The sequence below is a fragment of the Chaetodon trifascialis genome, unplaced genomic scaffold (genome assembly GCF_039877785.1).
Source record: "Chaetodon trifascialis isolate fChaTrf1 unplaced genomic scaffold, fChaTrf1.hap1 Scaffold_49, whole genome shotgun sequence".
Classification (NCBI taxonomy): domain Eukaryota; kingdom Metazoa; phylum Chordata; class Actinopteri; order Chaetodontiformes; family Chaetodontidae; genus Chaetodon; species Chaetodon trifascialis.
In genome coordinates this window covers 61,551-83,564 of record NW_027255841.1, presented here as the reverse complement: position 1 = coordinate 83,564, position 22,014 = coordinate 61,551, and the positions used below count along the sequence as shown (strand labels likewise).

General features: G+C 40.5%; 1 protein-coding gene across 1 annotated transcript in view; it reads right to left on the bottom strand.

Annotated features, from left to right (window-relative positions):
* The window catches only part of zanl (zonadhesin, like), an 83,252-nt gene that overhangs the window by 6,819 nt on the left and 54,419 nt on the right, over positions 1 to 22,014 (bottom strand). The window contains exons 35-58 of the mRNA XM_070958229.1: positions 18,846 to 19,048; positions 17,019 to 17,166; positions 16,467 to 16,708; positions 15,756 to 15,933; positions 15,392 to 15,500; positions 14,398 to 14,492; positions 12,860 to 13,036; positions 10,544 to 10,752; positions 10,233 to 10,377; positions 10,049 to 10,146; positions 9,762 to 9,908; positions 9,450 to 9,614; positions 9,094 to 9,221; positions 7,251 to 7,522; positions 6,958 to 7,166; positions 6,195 to 6,339; positions 5,749 to 5,990; positions 5,501 to 5,630; positions 5,167 to 5,403; positions 3,984 to 4,140; positions 3,641 to 3,771; positions 1,376 to 1,578; positions 1,135 to 1,270; positions 6 to 128 (exon numbers count right to left, since the gene is read on the bottom strand). Of these exons, the coding sequence (XP_070814330.1) occupies positions 6 to 128; positions 1,135 to 1,270; positions 1,376 to 1,578; positions 3,641 to 3,771; positions 3,984 to 4,140; positions 5,167 to 5,403; positions 5,501 to 5,630; positions 5,749 to 5,990; positions 6,195 to 6,339; positions 6,958 to 7,166; positions 7,251 to 7,522; positions 9,094 to 9,221; positions 9,450 to 9,614; positions 9,762 to 9,908; positions 10,049 to 10,146; positions 10,233 to 10,377; positions 10,544 to 10,752; positions 12,860 to 13,036; positions 14,398 to 14,492; positions 15,392 to 15,500; positions 15,756 to 15,933; positions 16,467 to 16,708; positions 17,019 to 17,166; positions 18,846 to 19,048 (4,029 nt within the window). The remainder of the gene's footprint in view (positions 1 to 5; positions 129 to 1,134; positions 1,271 to 1,375; positions 1,579 to 3,640; positions 3,772 to 3,983; positions 4,141 to 5,166; positions 5,404 to 5,500; positions 5,631 to 5,748; positions 5,991 to 6,194; positions 6,340 to 6,957; positions 7,167 to 7,250; positions 7,523 to 9,093; positions 9,222 to 9,449; positions 9,615 to 9,761; positions 9,909 to 10,048; positions 10,147 to 10,232; positions 10,378 to 10,543; positions 10,753 to 12,859; positions 13,037 to 14,397; positions 14,493 to 15,391; positions 15,501 to 15,755; positions 15,934 to 16,466; positions 16,709 to 17,018; positions 17,167 to 18,845; positions 19,049 to 22,014) is intronic.

Here is a 22,014-nt window from a genome sequence, read left to right as displayed (position 1 = left end):
CATACCCAGTGATCGCCTCTCACAGTTTGTGCCCTTGAAGCCTTCTTCACAATGACAGGTGTATGCATTGCTGCTGGTAGTCTGGCACGTTCCTCCATTTAGACAGGGGTTTTTGAGGCAGGGATTTTCTGCAACACAAAGCCAGACATTATGGACATTTGCTTTCTTTTTCTCACAATCTCACGTCATTGTCACTTTGCTTGAGACCGAATTGCGCTATTCAAAACTACTCAAAACTAGTCAACACTCAAATTTTAGGACATATGACTTGATCCCACCTCTGGTGGAAACTGTGTATATATACAGCTTGCCTTTTATCTCCTCACAGTTCGTGCCCTCAAAGCCTTCTGCACACTGACAGACGTATGCACTGCTGCTGGTTGTCTTGCACATTCCTCCATTTAGACAGGGGTTACTGAGGCAGGGATTTTCTGCAACACAAAACCAGACATTATCAACATTTACTTTATTTTTCTCACAATCTCACATCATTATGTCACTTTGCTTGAGACCGAATTGCACTATTCAAAACTAGTCAACACTCAAATTTTAGGACATATGACTTGAACTGTAAGCCAGACATGCATGACTTTACGTATGACTTGCAAAACCTCTGGTGGATACTGTGTATATATACTGCTTGCCTTTTATTATCTCCCCACAGTTTGTGCCCTCGAAGCCTTCTGCACACTGACAGGTGAATTCTTTGTTTCCAACTGGCTTACATAATCCTCCATTTAGACAGGGGTAATTGAGGCAGGGACTCTCTGTAACACAAAACCAGACATCATTGAGCTTTTTGACAGTTTGATATATGTTCTTTCTAAAAGTATTGGATGGAACAAAGAAATCCAGCACACATTTGTGTTATAAGCTTTACTGATTACCTTCTTACAGTACATGGAAAGCTACAAGGCTACAGAGAAGTAGCATCAATTTAAAGACCAGGTTCGGATAGTATCCAGTAAATAGTAAATTACGTAATTACACACAGACTGCAGATGCTAATCAAATTGACAGGTGTATGCATTGCTGGTCTGTCAAGTATTTCTTTTTTTTTTAATTTCCAAAATTAAATATTAGGGAAATAAGGCAAATGGTTCATCATTTGATACTGAAAACCTAAACACACACCTCTGTGGCAGTCACGTCTGAAGTCGTAGATAGTGCAGACGTAACTAGCTTCGCAGGTCTTGGGTTGACACACAACGCCAGTGCTGGTGCATTCACAGGACTGAGAACAATCCTCAGTCAAAAATGTCTCCTTCAGCTGTGGAAGGGAGGGAGAGAGATGAGAGAGAGGATAAAACAAAAATACATCATCACAAAATGGCACACACAGTTATTACTGTGTCTGTTCCATAAGGTCTCTTACAGGGTAGTATCTGTTGAGGAAGGTACAGCCACACTGTGGGTATGGCACACAGACTCCCTCACTCATGGCAAAGCCTCTGGCACACTGGCACCCTTCCATACAGACAGTGGTGTCACACTCGGAAGGTGCTGCCAGATTGCCACAGGAGGCAGGGCAAGGTGACATACAGGAGGAATAAGTGCTGTTGGCATCACAGGAGAGGACTGGGGGAGAGAGAAGTCACAAACCTGTCTGATATCCACAATGACTGATAATTTGCATTTTTACAATTAATTAGCTTAATTTTAATGAGCTAGTTGAAGTTTTCAAAACCACGTAAAGCACTGTTCAAGACATTATAAGATCAAGGCCACTGGTGGTGGTTTCGCTTGTTTTTGCACATTGACTTCAAATTTTCTACGTTTTCACACACATTATAGCAAATTACGGTACTATGTTTTAGAAACGTGAATGTTTTTTGTCTCCATGTTCCATTGGTTTTCATAAATTTCATACAATCTGAAAACCTATAAGCAGACTGTCCCAACATCCAGTCTTGTTAAAGTAACATTATCATTATGAGATGCAATGCAAACTCTTCAAATATTCTTCATGACATAAAGACCTGGATGACCTGCAATTTTCTGATGCTAAACTCAGACAAAACTGAAGTTATAGTAGTAGGCCCTAAACATCTTAGAAAGTCACTTTCTGATGACATAGCAGTTATGGACGGCATTGCGCTGGCCTCCAGCACCACTGTAAAGAATCTGGGAGTCATCTTTGACCAAGACATGTCCTTTCACTCCCATATAAAACAAATTTCAAGGACTGCCTTTTTTCACCTACGTAATATCGCAAAAATCAGGCATATTTTGTCTCAAAATGATGCAGAAAAACTAGTCCATGCATTCGTAACTTCCAGGCTGGATTATTGCAATTCCTTACTATCAGGCTGCCCAAATTTGTTGCTGAATATTCTCCAGTTGCTCCAGAACGCTGCAGCACGTGTTCTGACAAAAACCAGAAAGAGAGATCATATTTCTCCAATACTAGCCACTCTGCTCTGGCTCCCTGTAAAGTTTAGAATAGAGTTTAAAATTCTCCTCCTTACTTACAAAGCCATAAATGGCCAGGCACCTTCTTATCTTAAAGAGCTCATAGTACCTTATTGCCCCACTCGAACACTGCGTTCCCAGAATGCAGGTCTACTTATGGTTCCTAAAGTCTCCAAAAGCAGAACAGGAGTCAGAGCATTTAGCTATCAAGCTCCTCTCCTGTGGAACCATCTTCCAGTCTTTGTCCGGGAGGCAGACACTGTCTCTACACTTAAGAGTAGGCTTAAAACTTTCCTTTTTGATAAAGCTTATAATTAGGGCTGGCTCAGGCTTGTCCTGGACCAGCCCCTAGTATGCTGCTATAGGATTAGACTGTCGGGGGACCTCCAAAGATACGCCGAGCTCCTCTGTCCTTCTGTCCCTCTCCATCTGCACGCTTTCATGTCCAACCATGGCGTGTTACTAACTTAGCTCCTTCCCGGAGTCTCTGTGCTTTGTCGTCTTGCAGGTTCCACAGTGGCTGAATCTGGATTGTGGATTGCAGCTGCGTTTCCTGCCTTGGCCCTGCCTGACATCCACTGCAGCTGCTACTACTGTTTTTACATCCACTGTCACTGTTACTGTAATTGCATGTCTGTCTCTCTGTCTCTCTCTGACTGCATTTCTGTCTGTCTGTCTGTGTCTGTCTCACTCTCCCTCTCTTGCTCTTCCTCTCTCACCCAACCGGTCGAGGCAGATGGCTGCCCACCCAGAGTCTGGTTCTGTCCGAGGTTTCTGCCTGTTAAAAGGAAGTTTTTCCTCGCCACTGTCGCCAAGTGCTTGCTCATGGGGGAATTGTTGGTTCTCTGTAGATAAAAGAGCTTGGTCTGTACCAGCTCTATATGGAAAGTGTCCTGAGACAACTTCTGTTGTGATTTGGCGCTATACAAATAAAATTGAATTGAATTGAATTGAAAATACATCTGCATTACAACACAGCAGTCAGATAGTTGATTTTCATATAGTATAGAAACAAATGGCTTTCTGGAATAGATGGAAAAACACATCAAAAGTAAGAAAAGAATGTGAAGCCCAAATATAAAGTATACATGATTGGAGGTAAATTGGCTACAACAAGTCCATCACTGGTGTTGTCCTCATTCTACCATTCTTCTAGAATCTCACCACTGTCGTTATTCTCACATGATGTGAATGTCGTATGACTTTATGTATGTGCTCAGCATCTTACCACAGCCCAACTTCTGCCTCCAGGATCCCAGTTTGACTTCAGCCTCCTGACAGGCTGCAGCATAAGCTTCATAACTGGCACAACGCAGTGCTGCACTTCCCCGCTCAGCGCACAAGTCAAACACACAGTTACTGTGAAACAAGCACAAGCACAGAAAGCATCAGCAACAATATTATTTCATACAGGGACTGACAAAGTCCAGTTGTAAACGATTGAATGCCCTGAAGCATACAGGGACAATTTGGAAGAGTGGTGTGTAGTGCAACATGCGTTATATTAAATGTATATACACAAATTAAAACTGCACTGTAACTGTCTCACCACACACTCCCAGAATACTCACTCCTGGTAAGTTTTAGGTGGCAAGGTCTTATGGCAGACTGCAAATGGTCCCTTGGGGTCAGACAGTGCACCACATTGAGCCACACTGTTGTAGTCAGTGAGCTGAGACTGAGAGCAGTCAAATGTCTCAAATCCTGAATCTGGATCAGTCTTGTCCTCTTGCCTGTAGACAGAGGGCAGAAAGTATGGCACAGGACAAAGAGCTTTGTTAAAGCTGCTGTGTCCAATCCGATGTCTAATTATAATTGTAATATCCTCAAGGAAGTTGAAGGAATAGCAATATGAAACAAGGCAAAGTAACCACATGCACCACAAACAGTGCCATGCTGTTGGTCAGAATTTTTTTAAAATGTTTAAATTGTTGTAAAATGTGCCATCACACCCAATATAAACAATGTAAAAATGGTGGAACCTAGAAACATTTTTGTATTGACAGAGCATTTACATATTTATTTTTGACTATGTGTTTGCATGATGGTTACCTTGCATATCCTGCATTTCTTCTAAGTATTGGTCATGGGCATCCTCTAATACTAAAATAAACATCACATGCCCATAATAGGAACATATGTAAGGTCAGGGCAGTATATCAGGATGTCAGGCAAGGTCAGCAGCATACTCTCAAAAAAGCACAATAACAAAAACTGACGGAAGTGGAAAACATTAAAGAGAAACTAATCCATGTTAGCACCACTGCTACACTTTCTGAGAGACTTTCTCGACATTAACACAGCAAACACCTGAGACTAGGTTACTGTATTTCAATGTTGAAATCATCATGTTCACCAAGATTTCAAGGAATATATTTTAGTGAGAAGTCACATGTAGCAAGTATTTCAGGTGTCCGGATGGAAAGAGCCAGGTTAGGAATTTTGCCAGAGCACCAGGAAACCGAGTCAGAACCTCAGTTTAACGTCTCATCTGAAGGATGGGATCTCCTGCGACACAGCTTCCCTATCACTGAACTGAGGCACTGGAAATATTTATTAGGATCTCAGGGAAGACTGTCCCCTACTATTAAGGTATTAAGTAACACATTGAGTCCAGAATGTTACAACTCACATGTGTTTTCCAATGTCAAAAATGAATCTCCACACTAGTGATACCGAATGTTTCTAATCAGCCCCAGCTTTCAATAAATATCAATATCTTTAAAAACTGTACTTAACAGTTAAAGCAGTAGCCCTTGTTGTGGTCGTACCTGTAGGTGTGAGGACGGTGGAAGATCTTTCGTCCATCAGCCTTTAGTACCTCAGAGTCAATGAGTACCTTAGAGTCAATGACCCTCCAGCTTTCTCCAAACGTGTTCAGGTCCCTGACCACTGTCCCATCTGGCTTCATGTACTCATTGCTGGTGATGCCATCATAATTTCCACATAGCCCTCTGACAGAACTCTCATAGTTGCTGGGCAGTATAATCTCTGACGTACAAATGGCAAGACAGAAGAGGGAAATGAATGGATTTAGAAAGAAGACAAAGAAGGACTCATTAATGAGGACAGAGGTTCCTTGTTTTACCTCCGCGACTGTTGCCATCAAAGCGTACAGTAAGTCCAAAGTCAGTGGAAAGTTGGACCTGTCTGGAGTTCATCGTGATGGTCAAACCATCAACCAGATGAAGAGGAGGTGCAACACGCTCCCCGTTCACCTAGAGGGATACAATATGATTGCAGTGTGCCTTTTACTACTGACTTGCACACTGCAAACCATAAAAAAGCAACAACATAAATTAGAATAATTGTGCTTTAATTAGACAAACTACCAACCAGGACAGTCTTCTTCTGCAGGAAGAGAATGTTGACACCGTAAACACTAATGGACATCTGATCCAGGAATGACACCCTCCTGTTCCCCCCACGTCTGATGTTCTTCCCCTTCACCATCAGGGACACACTGGAGTTTGGCAGGCTGGTGGTCAGGACATAGGTGTAGGGACCCTGAAAGTGATGGATGAAACCATCAAATGTTCGGTAGTGAGGATCCCCAGAGATGCTGCACTTGGCAAAATCTAGATAGAATAAAAAAAGATAAAAAACAAAACAAAACAGGCCACTATGGATTATAACCAAAATACTGGAAACACGTACTCTGAACCAGGTGCTTTTTCTATGAAGTATTGGATTTGACAATTTTTTCCACATTTTTCTCTACACTGCCTAGCAGTTACAACATATGATTTTACAGATGACTCTGGTCAGCATGGTGGACTCACTGGTGGGTTTGCAGTAGAGATCTCCATATTTGTCAGGTTCACACAATGTGTTGGAATCACAGCTGTGGTCATCGCATGTGATTTTGCCAGCACTTCCACAGGTACATAAATCAGCACATTTTTCTGTCAGCCACGAGTCTCCCATCTACACACAGACACAGATACACACACACACCAAACATATTTGGATTTACAAACACTTATCAGTGTCACTTTCAGTTAGACTTTCAATGACTTTGAATACAATGATATTTTTCCTTTCATTCCTACGAATATAACTTAAGTCATGTTTGTGGAACATTTGTGGAGTTGTCTGTGGCTTACATCTGATAGTGAGGAACATCATATGTTGGTACTGAGACCTATCGCCTTTGCAGCTTGGCACTATACTTAAATAAGGCTGGAAGTGGTAATTCTAAATCAATATAAGTGCAAGCATACTATGAGTGTATGGCATTTATAATCATTAATTCTTTTTTCCTTATAATTACCACAGATTTCATTATTTTCATTTTCACATAAAAGCCTTTATGTAGAGAATATACAGTGATAGACATAGTATGTCTATCACTTATTGTTACTTGTTGCTATTATACTATACAAACAAATGTTTGACTTTTCTTTGTTTATGTCTGTAGTTATTTTGTGAATTCTCAGATTTAATGGATGCAGTTCTGATTTCAGTATTAAGGATGTGCTGTGATACTTCATCTTTGTTTAGACTCATCAGCCAGCAGCAGGATAGACTCACTGTTTCACTCACATCATGGTACTTTCCATCAGAGTCCAGACAGCCACATTTGTCCAAGGGAACACACTTGTTGTCACTGAGGACATGGCCGGCGTCACACTGGCAGCCCTCCACGCAAGTTGTTGAAGGGAGGTGGCAGAATATGGGGAAGAGGTCAGAGCAGGTGGGGGGGCATGGGGGTGTGCAGTTTGAGTAGCTGCTGTTAGGAGGGCATGGCAGGGCTTGAAAGGAATTAAGTGTAAGAATATTAAAATTGAAGTCCTTATTTCAACTGTCAATCAGTGTACAGTGTTACTGTAACTTACGACACAAAGTGTTGTTCCTCCAGCTGACGGTGACTTTGGCACTCTGACAGGCTTGAGCATAAGCTGCCACATTGTCACAGAGTGTCTCCTCCATGCCATCATACTCGCACATATCATAAATGCAGTTACCCAGGAAAGGCTCGGGTGGCACCACAGAGTGGCATGGCTTAAAGGAGTCAGAAAGGATGACCTCTGCACACTGAGCTTCATACAACTTCTCCTCGTTGGTGGTGCAGTTGGGGTGGATGTCTGGACGAATGTCTGGCTGACAGCTGGAGGGGATGGATGAATTGTTACATTTGCAGTGCCGTTCCTGTTACAGCTGCTGCGCCATTTCTGAATGACTTTGATGACATATGAACTCATGATATTCATGAGACAATTTGTAAGACACTGTATCTCCCTGTAATCACAGGTCAAAGCAAAGCAGAACATCTTTAGACTTGCATAACATAATGACAATTTTGATAGTTTTGGAGAACATTTGTCATCCCAAAAGAATGACTGCACTAGATCCCACTAAATCTTCAACATGTTGTGATACTATTTTTTGGTTGTCATAAACATTGCAACATTTAGGGGCTGCTAGTAGCACTTTACATTGTTATGAATCTAGCTCAAGAGTGGCCCTACCAAAATCGACTGTTGGCACACAGCTGTGTCATTGCTAAAGATGCTGTTAACAATCAAGAAGATGAAGTTAATTAAAAATAAGGAGTTTTTGTGCACTAACAATGCATATACAGCAAACTAACAATATTATGAGGCTTTGTTATTATTATTAATCATATTATTTTTAGGTTTCAGTTCAACTCTGTTGAATTCGATTGGTGAATACAAAACACATTTATCTGAGCACACAGTTTATTTTGACAACTCACTTCTGAAAGACTTGATATGTATCAAAGCCAGGGGTGCAAATTAGGGGTATGAGGTAAATTGCAGAATTTCTATTCTACCTGTTGCACCCACTTCTCCCAATATAGTGACATATATTATTTTTGTATGTGTTGATCCTCATGGATAAAACACTCAAGTGAAATGTGTTTTGAAAGTCAAATGAAGCTTTCAACAAATGCTAGCACTTTCGTAAGTGTGGTGCAATCATGAGAACAGTAAAGTACATTTTGTAACTATTTCATATTGTATATTATTTGGCTGACATAACATCATATGGTGCTACTATTTTTGTTGATATATAATTAAGTAAATTCATCTAATAGTATAACAATATAGGGACCACTGAGGCAGCCATTTTGTTGAGAGCACAGCATTCCCTCACTCAAAACATATGTAGAATTTCTTTGTGCCACAGTTTTGATAATTCCACTTTTGCCACAAAAACACACAAAGAAGCTACAAAGGGAAATAGATGTATGACCAAGTAATCTCAGCTCAAGATCCATTTACATGCTTTTTGGAGCTTTCAATAGCATCTAGCAGACTTCATCAGCAAACTATTGTCACCACATGACCTAAGTAAGGGACTTATCATTCCAGATGAAGATCATGATATGTCATTGAAAACATCTGAAAAAGCTAATTAATGGACCTTAGGTTAAGACTACTCGATCACACATAATAACCCCAATTGAAGAATGGACTTCATGCGCAAGGGAAGAAATTGACTGTTAGGTTATAGATCAGCTGAATATTCATAATAATATTATGAATATTCAGCTGATCTATATCTGATTTTGGATGCTTGTGGATTTAAGGGACATGTTACACAAAGTCTATGCATCAATTCAGCAAGTACCGGTATAGCAGATGTTTTAGGTTTTTTTCTTTTGTCAAGCCACTATACATAGTGAACCATGTGTAATGACTGTAACCCACTGACCCGGCATCACTGTCTCCATCTGATTTCCAGCTGTTGCCCAGTTCAATCACATCCTTGGCTGGTTTCTTGTTGGGCATCAGGTTGTCATCAGAGGAGTTGTGGTTGTAGTTCCCGCACATGCCACACAACTGGAAAGGGAGGTGGAACAGTGTTATTACTGTATTTCATACACAAGGAATCTCAACAAAATTCCATCTTGTAGAATTCATAATCCAGTTAAAAAAAAAAAAATAATAATAATTTCTAACTAGTCAAATAATGATAGTAATAACCTTTTGTCTTTAACACGACACTAATAAATCTGAGGGACAATAAGACTGGTTTCAAGCATACCTTGTTGAAATATTCAAGCATACCTTGTTGAAATATTCTCCAGGAACAGTGATCTCCAGGTGATGGACTCCATCAAATTTCACCTGCAGGCCAAAGTTTGTGTCTAGCAGGCTATATGATCCACTGGTTATCACCTTGGCTCCGGCCAATTCAATGGAAACTGGGGTTCGTACCCGCCTTCCATTCAGCTAAGACAAGACCGAGAAAACAAAGAATCAGTCAGCCATTGTCCATTTCACTATCCTGCAACCCATAACTATTTTCTGCAGTTATGACTCATTCACTGAGAACTGAATGAATTGATCCATTCACAGGAAGTGAAAAATGTTCCTTACCATAACTCTGCGGCTCTTTTGCAGCTCCACCACAGTGTCATTACGCAGGATGATTTTGACAGAGTGAAGATAGGAGGCCCCTGGATGACCACGCTCCTCGTTTTTAGCCACTATCTTGAAGTGAGTTACTCTGGTAGTGTTACACACCTAAAGAATTCAGAAAAGGAATTTGAAAAAATATTTTATATTTCCTATATTTTAAGAATAATTTACAACACACTGCACAGCAGGCAACACAACCAGTGGCTGCAATGAAATGTGTCATGCAGTTCAAATTCATCCCATACCTCTACCAGGGTGTAAGTGCAGGTACCCATGAATGTGTGCATCAAACCATCAAAGGTGTAGTAGTGAGGATCTCCAGCCACCTGACACACTCCTTTACCTGAGGAAGGAAAGGGTTATTTTATGATTTATGATAATTGGCTTAAAAAGAATCTATGAACAAAACCAATCTGTTGTTACGTTCACCTGTAGAGTGGCAGTCCAGTACTCCTTCTACAACTTTACACTCTTGGGCAGGACTGCACTGCCAGGGCTCACAGGTGATGTTGTGGTTGCTGTTACACTTGCAGTGCTCCGAGCAGTCCTTCTCAGTGAACCAAGTGTCTCCCACCTACACACGCATACACACAAGGAAGACCCACAAATAGTGAATATAAAGAAGTCCAATGTATGTTTAGACATATTTTCTTACAATAAAATCCAAGGAAAATTAAAACCATTCCCTTTGTTGGTTAGGTTTAGGAGTTTAATCAAGCCTTCGATCTGAGTACGCTTACCGGCCTGTACTTTTCATTTCCATCAGTACATCCACATTCACTGAGTGGGACACACTTGTCTCCACTGAGGATGAGGCCAGAGTCACAGATGCATCCCTCCACACAGGGCTGGCTGCAGTGTACTATGATGTCCGCAGGGTGCTGACAGCTGGGCTGGGGGCAAGCAGGGCTGCATGGGTCGTAATGACTGCCTGAGGGGCACTTCAGAGCTAGATAGAGAGGGATTTTTGGAAAAGGTATGTTTGTAAGATGTTTTGTAACACACATAGCATTACAGCCTTCATCAATCTCTTAACATAAATTCTTCCTCTCTTTCTTTCTCTCTCTTTTTTTTTTTAAATGTAAAGCTGTAATGTGTAGTTTTCTCACACTGATAATTCTAAATGGTGGCAAAAGTTTTATTACTGATAAATCCTGTGTCAGTGTGTCCAAATAGTAAGTATAAGCTGCAAGATATCCATATGTCGCATATGCCATACTTAAATTTCGGGGTTAATTTGGAAAGGTCTGAAATGCATAGCTGCCTATTACTTGGTGATCTTGAAGACATCCTCTCCTTTCATAAAGCATAATCCTTAGCTGGACCTCTGTTTCCTTAGATTAAGGAGAAAGCTTATTTTCTTAAATCAAGCCTATGTAACTTTTGTAGAACAGTGGCTGCTGTGAAAATAAGTGGCAAATAGAGGAAGAAACAATATAGCAATTAATTGACAGAGTCCAAGCACAATGCATGGTTTTAGAGAAGAAGAGAGCTTCATATCCTTGAAGAGTAAGCAAGGACTTGTTCACCCTGGGACTTGAACCCAGGACTTCTGTATCCTCAGGTAAAGGACTGTGTGCCTCTGAGAATATGCCTTCCCAAATGACACCAAATTTGTGATGGTGACTCTGATATCATAGCTACACATGTCCACTAAATTTGGTTGCAATAGCACAAAATGTTCAGGAGATATGGCATTTCTTTTGCTTTTGTGTGTACAGTTGGCTTGTGTTTTGAAGGCAGTTTTGAATTGTGAATGAAGCCTGATGGTGTGAGATGAGTGGGCACACAGTAAGTCTTAATGCTCAATTGGGATGTTTTACTCACAGAAGTTTATTTATTATTCAATGTGGCCAATATAAAGAGGCAAGTGTGAACTGGCCACAGTTTTGGACTGACCGTGTGACTGTTCGAAAACAACAATGGTGGCTCTTAAAGAGGTTACTGTATATGCTGATAGCTCCAGTTATATCTTGAAAGAAGAGCAAAGAACAGCACTGTGAAGGCCTTTCGCAATGGAAAAAGATGTTTTCACAGTTTTCCTGACTAACTTTTTCTCTCCAAAAGTCAGCAGCCGCTTATTTCAACTTACATCATGTACTTATGTCACATACATATTCTCTTATTGTGTAAACATGGTTTGGGTTTCAAACCATAATCTTTTCTTAAACCTAACAAGTAATTTTGGTGCCTCAACTAAACTTAAACAAGTAAAAAAAAAAAAAAAAAGTAACTGTGAATGTATGGTCTTGATAATGTTGATAAGAGCCCTCTCTTTCTCTGTTTTTAACTGTGACCTAACCTTTCATTCATAGTTCAAAACTGCCAATATCTCGCAAACGCAAACACAAACACGTTACAAAAAATGCCATAGGTACTGAACAGTTTTTTTTTGGCCCATGCCATTTTGTTTGCTCAAAATGTGAGAAGGCACATGATGAGGCATGTCCTCAGTGTCTCAGTGTAAGTCACATGACCTGAGGATAGGTCCTGGGTTTGACATCTGCCAAATGACTAATTGTAATTGTGATCAAGTCTTTGCCTACTTTTCAAATTTGAAGCTCTCCTCCTCTCTCTGCATTGTACTTGGATTTGCTTGTTCCTATATTTAATTTAGCTTTTATTTATATTTGTTATTTCTTTCAAAAGTTACATTATCTGGTTTTAAAATGTAAAGAATTCCACCACACCTTATCCTAGTTGTAATTAACAGTAACTTCCAGATCAACATACACCAGAAAAAGTCAAGTCCACCAGACAAGGCTCAGTCACATACAGCACATGACACCCTCCATCCTTAGACCCTTAATGATAGTTCTGGTTTGTCAGGAAAACAATCAAATACCGTCACTGTGACGTGACGGAGAAGAAGTCACATTGATACATTGCTAAAGATCCTCTTTGTTTTCTACACACATGTTCTCTCTCTCTCTCTCTCTCTCTCTCTCTCTCTCTCTCTCTCTCTCTCACTCTCTCTCACACACACACACACACACACACACACACACACACACACACACATACACACACACACACACACACACACACACACTTACGACAGAAACTGTTGTTTCTCCATGCGATGGGAACTCCTGCAGCAGCACACATGTCCGCATAGCTCTCTATGGCCTGGCAAAGAGCCACGATGTCACCTCCAGTGGCACACATGTCGTACACACAGTTTCCAAAGTATGGCTCGGGGAGCACGACAGAGTGGCAAGGCTTAAAGATATCTGAGGTTCAAGATCAAAGATGCAGAGATGTAGTCGAGGTAAATGTTAGAGAAACTCATTTTACTTGATGATTACTTTCACAATTGTATTGAGCTACTCTATTCAGCTAGCTTAAATCTAGTATCAAGGGTCAAGCTAAGTCTTTTGTGGTCCTAGGTAAACAATGATAAATATATGACAGCAATTTAAACCTTAAAGGTTAAGATCAGACGTAAAAAAGGTTACTGCAGTTTTTATAGTTTATGATGTGTTATAGTAATTATTATGTCTACCATTTCCTGAGTCCATCATACACATGTAACGGACTACATAGTATTGTTACTCCCCACTCTCTGCTGTACTGAGCCTGGTGCTTCCTTGTCAAGAGTGACAAGGTCAGATCCTCAATGCCAAATATCAACGCCATAAATACTTAATCAACTTGGATGCTAATGAACATTTGGTATCCTGGTGGTATCCTTTGGTAAAGAATGAACCCTTGTTGACATTGTTGTCCACAAGCATTATCCCTTACATATGTCATACTGCATTCACCAAATAATCCATTTCATGAGAGCTGATATACCTAACAATCATCAAACCTGTAGGTGCTGTATGTTTGCCAGTTACATGAGCACATGAAGTGTGTCACAAGGACCGCTTCAGGAAATCATTCCTGCCACAAGCTATCACACTGTACACTAGCAGCTTAAACAGTTAATCCACCAACCTCACAAACGTTTCTATACTTAGTTATATTGTATTTTATTGTATTATTATAATATTATATAATACGTATTATACCTTATAATACATATAATATACATAATATATAAATATATACTATATATTTAGCTATGCTTAGTTCTATTTTTATTTCTAACAAATTGCTGTTATTCCTGTTTACATTTTTTGTTACTTTTTCAAACAATTGTTGTATACATTCTGTGTTTGTCTGTATGTTTATTTGCTACTGCAACAAAATAGTTTCTCAAACTGAACTCAATAAAGAAGCAGTCTAAAGTCTAAAGTAGTGCAGTTTGTTACTTTGTTTCTGTGTTATGTTTTTGTGTGTAACTCACTTGTAGTTTATTTTTTGTGTAAGGGCTGTTTTTGTGTTTTTCATTTGTAGTTATTTGTACTATTGTATTGGTATTTTTTGTTGTAAATAAACTCTTCTTGTTTAAACGGCTCTCTTAGTTCCCCACTTTGTTTCTTTGGGTCCTATTCAAAAATGCTAAACCTAACATGCAGAACATCAAATAAAGATGGGGGTGGGTGCTGTCAGCATTTATTTTATTGTTTGATCCATGACAAACTGGGACAAGTGTGTGTGTGTGTGTGTGTGTGTGTGTGTGTGTGTGTGTGTGTGTGTGTCATACCATTGGGATTAGTAATCCTGCCACAGCTGGTTGGTTTCTTTGCCTCCTCTTTCACCTGATCGTTGCAGTCTTCCTGTCCTCCACCATTGGTGCAGCTGGAGAAAAGTTGGACCGTACATTAGAATGAAATAAAGTGATGATTTTTGTAGTGGGCTTGAGCATGTGCATGACATGTATGCCCTCTGCCCTCCGAACACTTCATCAGCATCAGCATCATATGTCAAAACATGTTGATGAATTACTGTGAAAACTGATGTAGATATTCTAAGTTTCTTAGAAGTTTCTTGTTTGTCAACACTGTTAAGATACTGTCAATGAAAGTCAGTACCTGTTGTAGTAATTTCCACTAAAAGCCTGCTCCTCTGAGGTTCTATTCTGTAACAGAAAAACTATTTTTTTTATTGTTTTATTGTGGCAGTAGCTAAACAGCGGTCCACCAACTGCAACATTAAGGCAAGTAGAAATCATTAATGAATAAAGAGTATGGTATTTCTGTTTAAGAACATTAAGTGAGAGTAGCTGACGAGTATGGGCACATCCAACATCTCTTAAATCATCCACGTTTCCCTCTCTTGCATCCTTTCCTTGCTTTTCAATCCCTTGCATCAAGGATGCATGGGGAGACAAAAGGAAATCTTCCATGCAAGGAGAGAAGAAAACATTCTTTTTGCATCACATGAAGCCATGTCTGATTATGGTTGCAGCTGATTGCAGCTGGATCAGCTGTTCATCAGCTTTAACAACTGTAGAGACTTCTGATTAATTTGTTTTGGGGCAGCGTTGGCTCAGGAGCCTGCAGCCTCAGTGGCCTACATGTTGAAGCGTCCTTCAGCAATATATTGAACCCCAAATTGCTCCTAATGCTGAACATTGGTGTGTGAGTGTGTTAATGCTCGTAATGAGTAGGTGAGTAGTAAGTGAAGTGTCTTGGTGTCTTGGTTTGACTGACATAAGAGAGTGCAGTTAAGTACTTATGTGCTGTCATATGACTCACTCAGGGCGTGGGTCATGAACATGCCAGCTGTCTCCCAGTTCATTGGTGTTAGCAGCTGGTGTATTGTCTGGTTTCAAGTTGTCATCATTAGGATTTCCATTGAAATTTCCTGCCGGGTCAATAAACATTAGAACTCACCACAGAGTGATCAGTCAGCATGGTTGAAAAGACACTCAAGATTGCCTTTGTAAGAGCATTTTGGTTGGACTAGTAGTTTTGAGTTGGAGAACTACTGTACACTGAGACAAATAAATGTCTGAATTATGCATCACAATTTCACTTTCAGAAGTTTGATGTTTACAGATAGTAGTATTAAGAACTTGGAATGGGACAAAACTGAAAAAAAAATCATACTGATTCTTACCACACATGCCACAGAGTAGGCCATTGTAGGAGGGTGGCACAGTGACGTCAGCATGGTGGTTACCATTGAAACGCACCCTCAGACCAAAGGATGTCTCCAGGACAACAAACTTACCACTCAAGTAGATCTTAATCCCACTAATGGTGGTGACAGGTGGGAGAACCACGGTCCCATTGACCTGAATAACAGACATATTTGTACTGGTGGAGAGTGCCAAGAAAAGAGGAATGGAGGCATTCATTTAAAGCACTGGTTAATGTTAACCAGTGTTATGCTTATTGTTTCCAAATGTATCAGAATCATAGACCTTGCAGCTTGAACTAATAACATTAATGATCATTCAGCTTCAGGAATCATTACAATGTGTCAATTAATAATATTATTGGTCACACCGGCATTTACCAAGTTAAAATGGTCTGCTGAGAAAAATATCATCTTCTTCAGTTTCACTCCACAACTTCCCCCAGTCAAGCACCGAAAACCACAGTTTAAAAACTATAACCATCACACTTTCCCAGGCTCCAAGAAAATTTTTCAGATATGTTGTGTTGTCTGACCAACATTGCCAAAACACAAACATATTCAACTTACTACCATAGAAGACACAGATGAATGAATAGGACAGTATAGAGTACTAACTAGCATGCAAAACCAAAGTTTTAGTAAATCAGTTGCTGTGAAATAACCAACCATCTCTGTCAGGTAACATACCTGAACTGCGCGGCCCTTGCCAAGGATGACAGTGACTCCATTCACATTGATCACCACAGCCCTGACATAGGAAACCTTCTTATTACTTCCTCTGTGTTCATTCTGGGTATCCACAGTGAAGTATGGGAAGCCAGGGGAGATGTTGCAAGTTTTGACCAGGGTGTAGGTACAGGCTCCCATATAGTGGTGGGTGTGTTTGTCAAAGGTGGTATAATGGGGATCACCAGATACTGAACAGATTCCTGAACAAGAGAGGTGAGAATTTAGCTGAACTCTGTCAAGTGTGGACTGTTGGGGTATAATGATATTTCACAGTGATTTCACATTCTTGTCCTCCTCTGCATGCAGTATGTCGAATTACTCATAAAACATTCGCAGTTACTTGTTTTCACTGTGAATTTTAAATATCTCTGCATGGATATGTGTAATATTTACCCCATTTTGTCCCAAATTGAATTCCCATTGCATTATTTAATTCTAAAATATTGTAAATCAGTACAGATCATCAGTTTCCATCCAAACAGTGTCTTCCATATCCAGTGCTGGATTAACCTGGCGGAAGGCGACATTCATATTCTCCATCTTGTAGCTGGCAGCTCTCAGTGGGTTGGTTACAGCTGCTATTGTGACACTGGATCAAACCTCCACTGTGACATACACACTTCTGCTCACAACCTTCCAAGTACCAGTCATCACCAACCTGCCAAACACAGACACACAAAATGCAAAATATGCAACTGCAGGCAGGCAGAATACAATCAGTGCAAGGTCTAAATGTATCAGGCCTCCACAAAAACAGCATTGTCCGGGTGATATACATTCACAGCCCATTTGTCTATTCAATATGTACAATGACTGAGTCTTTTCTCAGTCTCTTAGCTGATGTTTTGTACATACTAGTTTGTGCAAAGCCTGTTACCAATCAATCGCTTTATCTGTGAAATGTTGGAAAGCTGTGGAACGCTCAAAAAAACACCTGTTCCAGTATTGCCACTCTTTTTTTGCCCCAGTCCGAACTTTTTTGAAAGGTCTTGCTAACATCAAATTCAGAGGAAGCAGAACATTTACACACACACACACACACACACACACACACACACACACACACACAAAAGACAGTAAATATAGTGTCAATGTAGCCACATTTGTTGTCTACAAATGTGGCTACATTAGGACACCCGTGAACAAATGATTAAGGTGCACAGCATATAACCTTATTGGTTCCCGCCATGAATTGTAATACCTCTCTTTCTCCCCCACAAGTTCTATCCTTGGTATGTAGATAAAGGCAAAATGCCACAAATATGATCTAAGAAGTGCGTATATTGTGGTAAACTAAAACAATAGAATAATATTAAAAGGCAGAACTCCCCGCACACAAACAGAATTTACAAATGGTGCTGTTCGGTCACAGGAACATCTCAGGTGAAATGACTTTGTGTGACTCTGGAGCAAATGACAGATTTTGCCTGTAGCTTTCTCAGGCTCATTCTACAAAATTACATCAGCACTCGTGTGATAAATTACATGTGGTTTCAGTGTTTTTTCAAAGGTGAACATTTATCAAACAGTGTGAAAATAATATACAAAACTATAATTTTTCAAAACAAAATGGTTCAAGAATTACACCATTTCACAAAACTAAACCAAAAACTAATTACAATATGTCCTATATCTATCCTACAGTACAAGGGGAACGAATAGCTCATCTCTCCCTAAGAGCTCAAATTACCTGTGGAGAGAGAGATATAACATTTTCATGTCACATAAAATAACTCCAGTCCTGAGTTTCATTAAGCCCATAAGGTCTGGTAAATCAACAAAGGAACAAACTTTTAAGTGCTCCTTAACTAAACACAATACTTTGTAATGGCGTTTGGTAGATGAGCTGCATTATTCTTTCTTCTTTACTCAGGCACTGCAATGTATCCCTTTTTGTCAGTTTTTTTCCCCAATACTCTTTTGTAAAAGTTTCTGAGCAGTGAATGTCTGAAATTCTCACTTGGATATTATAACAGAACACTGATGTGTAGTATGAAGGTGCTGGATCAAAGGTAAGCAGGCATTAGCTTCAGATGATGTCATTTCACGTAACCTGCACAATGGATGGTAGACAGTTCTCTCCTTCACTTAGACAACATCATTGAATATCCATGTACCCAAATGAACCATCACAACACTCACTGTTGTTATTTTTTGCTTCTGATACTATTCTTGTTGTGGTCAGGTTATGTAATATCTCCAAAACTCAAAACCAGTCAGGTTTCATTTCATATCGTGACTTAAACTATATGGCAACGTGAGCATGAGGTTAGTATGTTTTTTTGTTCAGGATAAATAGAATATGATTAAAATCACTCGGAAGTTATTCCCACTTACAGGGTGATAGGATCCACTGATGTCCACACAGCCACAGTCTTTCAGTGCCACGCACTTGTTGTTACTGAGGATGAAGCCTGGGTTACACTCACAACCCTCCACACACATATCCACACAGCCAGGCAGGCTGACCACACCCAGACACGTCTCTGGACATGAAGTCATACACAGAGAGTAGGAGCTGTTGGGAGGACATTCCAGGGCTGCATGGGATGACAGACAAAGAGAGGGTTGGATAAACAGATTAAGCAGGGGCAGTAGGATTAAGAAAACAATGAAAATATCCTTTTGTTCTGGTTCAATAATGCCTGGGTGCAGTAACCTACTGACTTAAAGCCAACATATATGTCTCTGCTGAGGTGTTGCAATGGTTAAGCTGCAGACTACATAGGGAGGAATTGATCCAATCCAATCCAATCTATTTTATTTATAAAGAACAATTTAAATAAACACAAAGGTTTCCAAAGTGCTGTACAGTAAAAATAAACACAATAAAACATAATAAATAAAAAGGTTTAAGAGATAAGAAGATAAAATGATAAAATATCTGTGCACATAAAATCAACAACCTAAGTGGTGTGACAAGCCAAAGAAAAAAGGTGCGTTTTAAGAAGAGTTTTAAAATTAGACAGTGAAGAGGCCTGTCTAATGTGCAGCGGCAGTTCAGTTTTGGAGCTGCAACAGAAAACACTCGATCCCCTCTGAGCTTCAGCCTATTTTTGGGAACCCTCAGGAGGAGCTGGTCTCCTGAACTGAGAGATCGGCTGGGTGTGTAGGGGAGCAGAAGCTCAGAAAGGTACGATGGGGCAAGACCATTTAGAGATTTAAAAGCAAATAAAAGAATTTTAAAATGAATTCTAAAATGAATGGGTAGCCAGTGGAATGAAGCTAAAATTGGTGAAGTGTGCTCAAACTTCCTTGTGCCAGTTAAAAGACGTGCAGCTGCGTTCTGTATCAGTTGAAGACGTGCGATAGAGGAACCACTAACCCCCATATAAAGTGCATTACAGTAATCCAGTCGTGTGGTCACAAAGGCGTGGATTACTGTTTCAAAGTGCTGTCTCTGGAGAAAAGGTTTTATTTTTGCCAGCTGCCTTAAGTGGAAGAAGCTCGTTCTCACCATTTTGATCTGGCTGTCAAACTTAAGATCTGCATCCACTTTTACCCCCAGATTTAGAGCCATCCAGGCCTTGACATCATCTAAACAATTTAACAGTGGCTTAAGGGAGAATGAATCAGCCTTTTTAAGAGTGACATAGATCTTGCTGTCATCAGCATAACAGTGGAATAAAATGCCGTGCTTCCTGAGAATGGAACCAAGTGGGAGAAGATATAAAGAAAATAAAAGAGGGCCCAGCACTGAGCCCTCTGGGACCCCACATGAGAGAGGAGCAGTGGAGGACACAGAGCCACCCAGGCTGACACAGATGCCACATTTCCACTAGTGCGGCTCGACTCAACTCGACTCTACCGGGTTGTTTTGTGTTTCCACTAGGGATAGTACCTGGTACCTGATACTATTTTTAGTACCTGCTCTGGTGAGGTTCCAAGCGAGTAGAAGCGATACTATACTGTATGTGTGACATCAACAGCCTGTCGGCCACTGATTGGCCAGAGAGTGTCGTCACTGGTCTGCGATGTTTATTCTTTATTCTCACTCGAGAGAAATGGCTGCTCATAAAATATCACCGTGGTCCGTCGACGAGGTCCAGACTTTTCTGGGTTTGGTGGCAGATGAAAGAATTCAAAGGGAGCTAGACGGAGCACGATGTCCTCCATTGTTTGTCGGCTCTGTTTGCATCGCGTACAAATTGACGTCATGGCAGTTTCGCGCAGCTGTGGTATGATGACCCCGCCTACGTTGAGGAGGTACTATGAAGTACTCAATTGTAATGGAAACTCAACCAAACCAAGTAGAGTAGAGTAGAACCGAGTCAAGTGGAGCTGGAACTGTGTAATGGAAATGCGCCAAGAGTGTCCGATGAGACAGGTAAGACCTGAACCATTCCAGCGCTGAGCTCCTGATGCCCACCCACTGCTCCAGACGAGCATTCAGGATGTCATGGTCCACTGTATCAAATGCCGCAGTTAGAGCACAAGGATTACACAGCGACCAGAGTCAGTAGCTAAAAAGATGTCGTTAAAAACTCTTAAAAGCGCAGATTCTGTGCTGTGCAATGTTTTAAAACCAGATTGGAAAATTTCAAGAACATTTTGTTCATTTAAAAAGTCCATGAGCTGAGAGTAGACAATCTTCACTCAGATTTTGGAAAAGGACAATTTAGAAATGGGCCTAAAATTAGCCATAACAGCAGGATCCAGTCAAGGTTTTTTAATCAGTGGCTGCACCACTGCATGTTTAAATTGTACAGGAACCACTCCTGAGGACAGACTGTTGTTAATAATGCTGTGTAGTAACAGTGGGAAAAACCTCCTTAAAAAGTTGAGGAGGAACAGGGTCATCGGGCGGATGTCTTTAGATGCCACACAGTCTCCTGTACACAAGGCAGAGTCACAGGCTCAAATGAGTCAAAGACAGCAGAACAAGGGACAAACACTGAGGGGTCGTAAGCAGGAGGTGAAATAAGTGCTCTGGTAGAAATGACTTTAGCAGTGAAGAATTGCAGAAAGTTTTCACACACAGAAGGGGAGGGCTCAATTCCCACAGTCTGTGGTGCATCCAGAGCAGAGTTGATCACTTTAAACAGCACACAAGGTTTGTGACAGTTTAAAACAATAATGTCAGAGAAGTATTTTCTTTTAGGTCGCTTTCACACCAGAGCTGTTTGGTCCGCTTTAAACGGACCACAGTTCGTCTTCTCGGATAGTCCGCTTCTTTGGGCAGGTGTGAAAGCTCATCCGAACTCTGGTGCGGACCAAACAAGCAAACTCTGGTCCACCTGAAAATGTGGGTCTCGGTTCGCTTGCAAGTGAACCCTGGTTCAGTTCGTATGCAGTGTGAAAGCTAACCAGACCAAACACAGGACCAAATGTATATAGTGACGCTATACGCAGTGCATACGCAGTTATAGGTTTACTAAAATCATGTATTCTGTGCTAAAATACAACATATCTCATCTGTAGTTATAATATAGCTTGATTCTGCATCTATTTACAGCTCATTCGTCCTTACGTGAATGTTTACTGTTGCGATGGCAACAAGTGACCA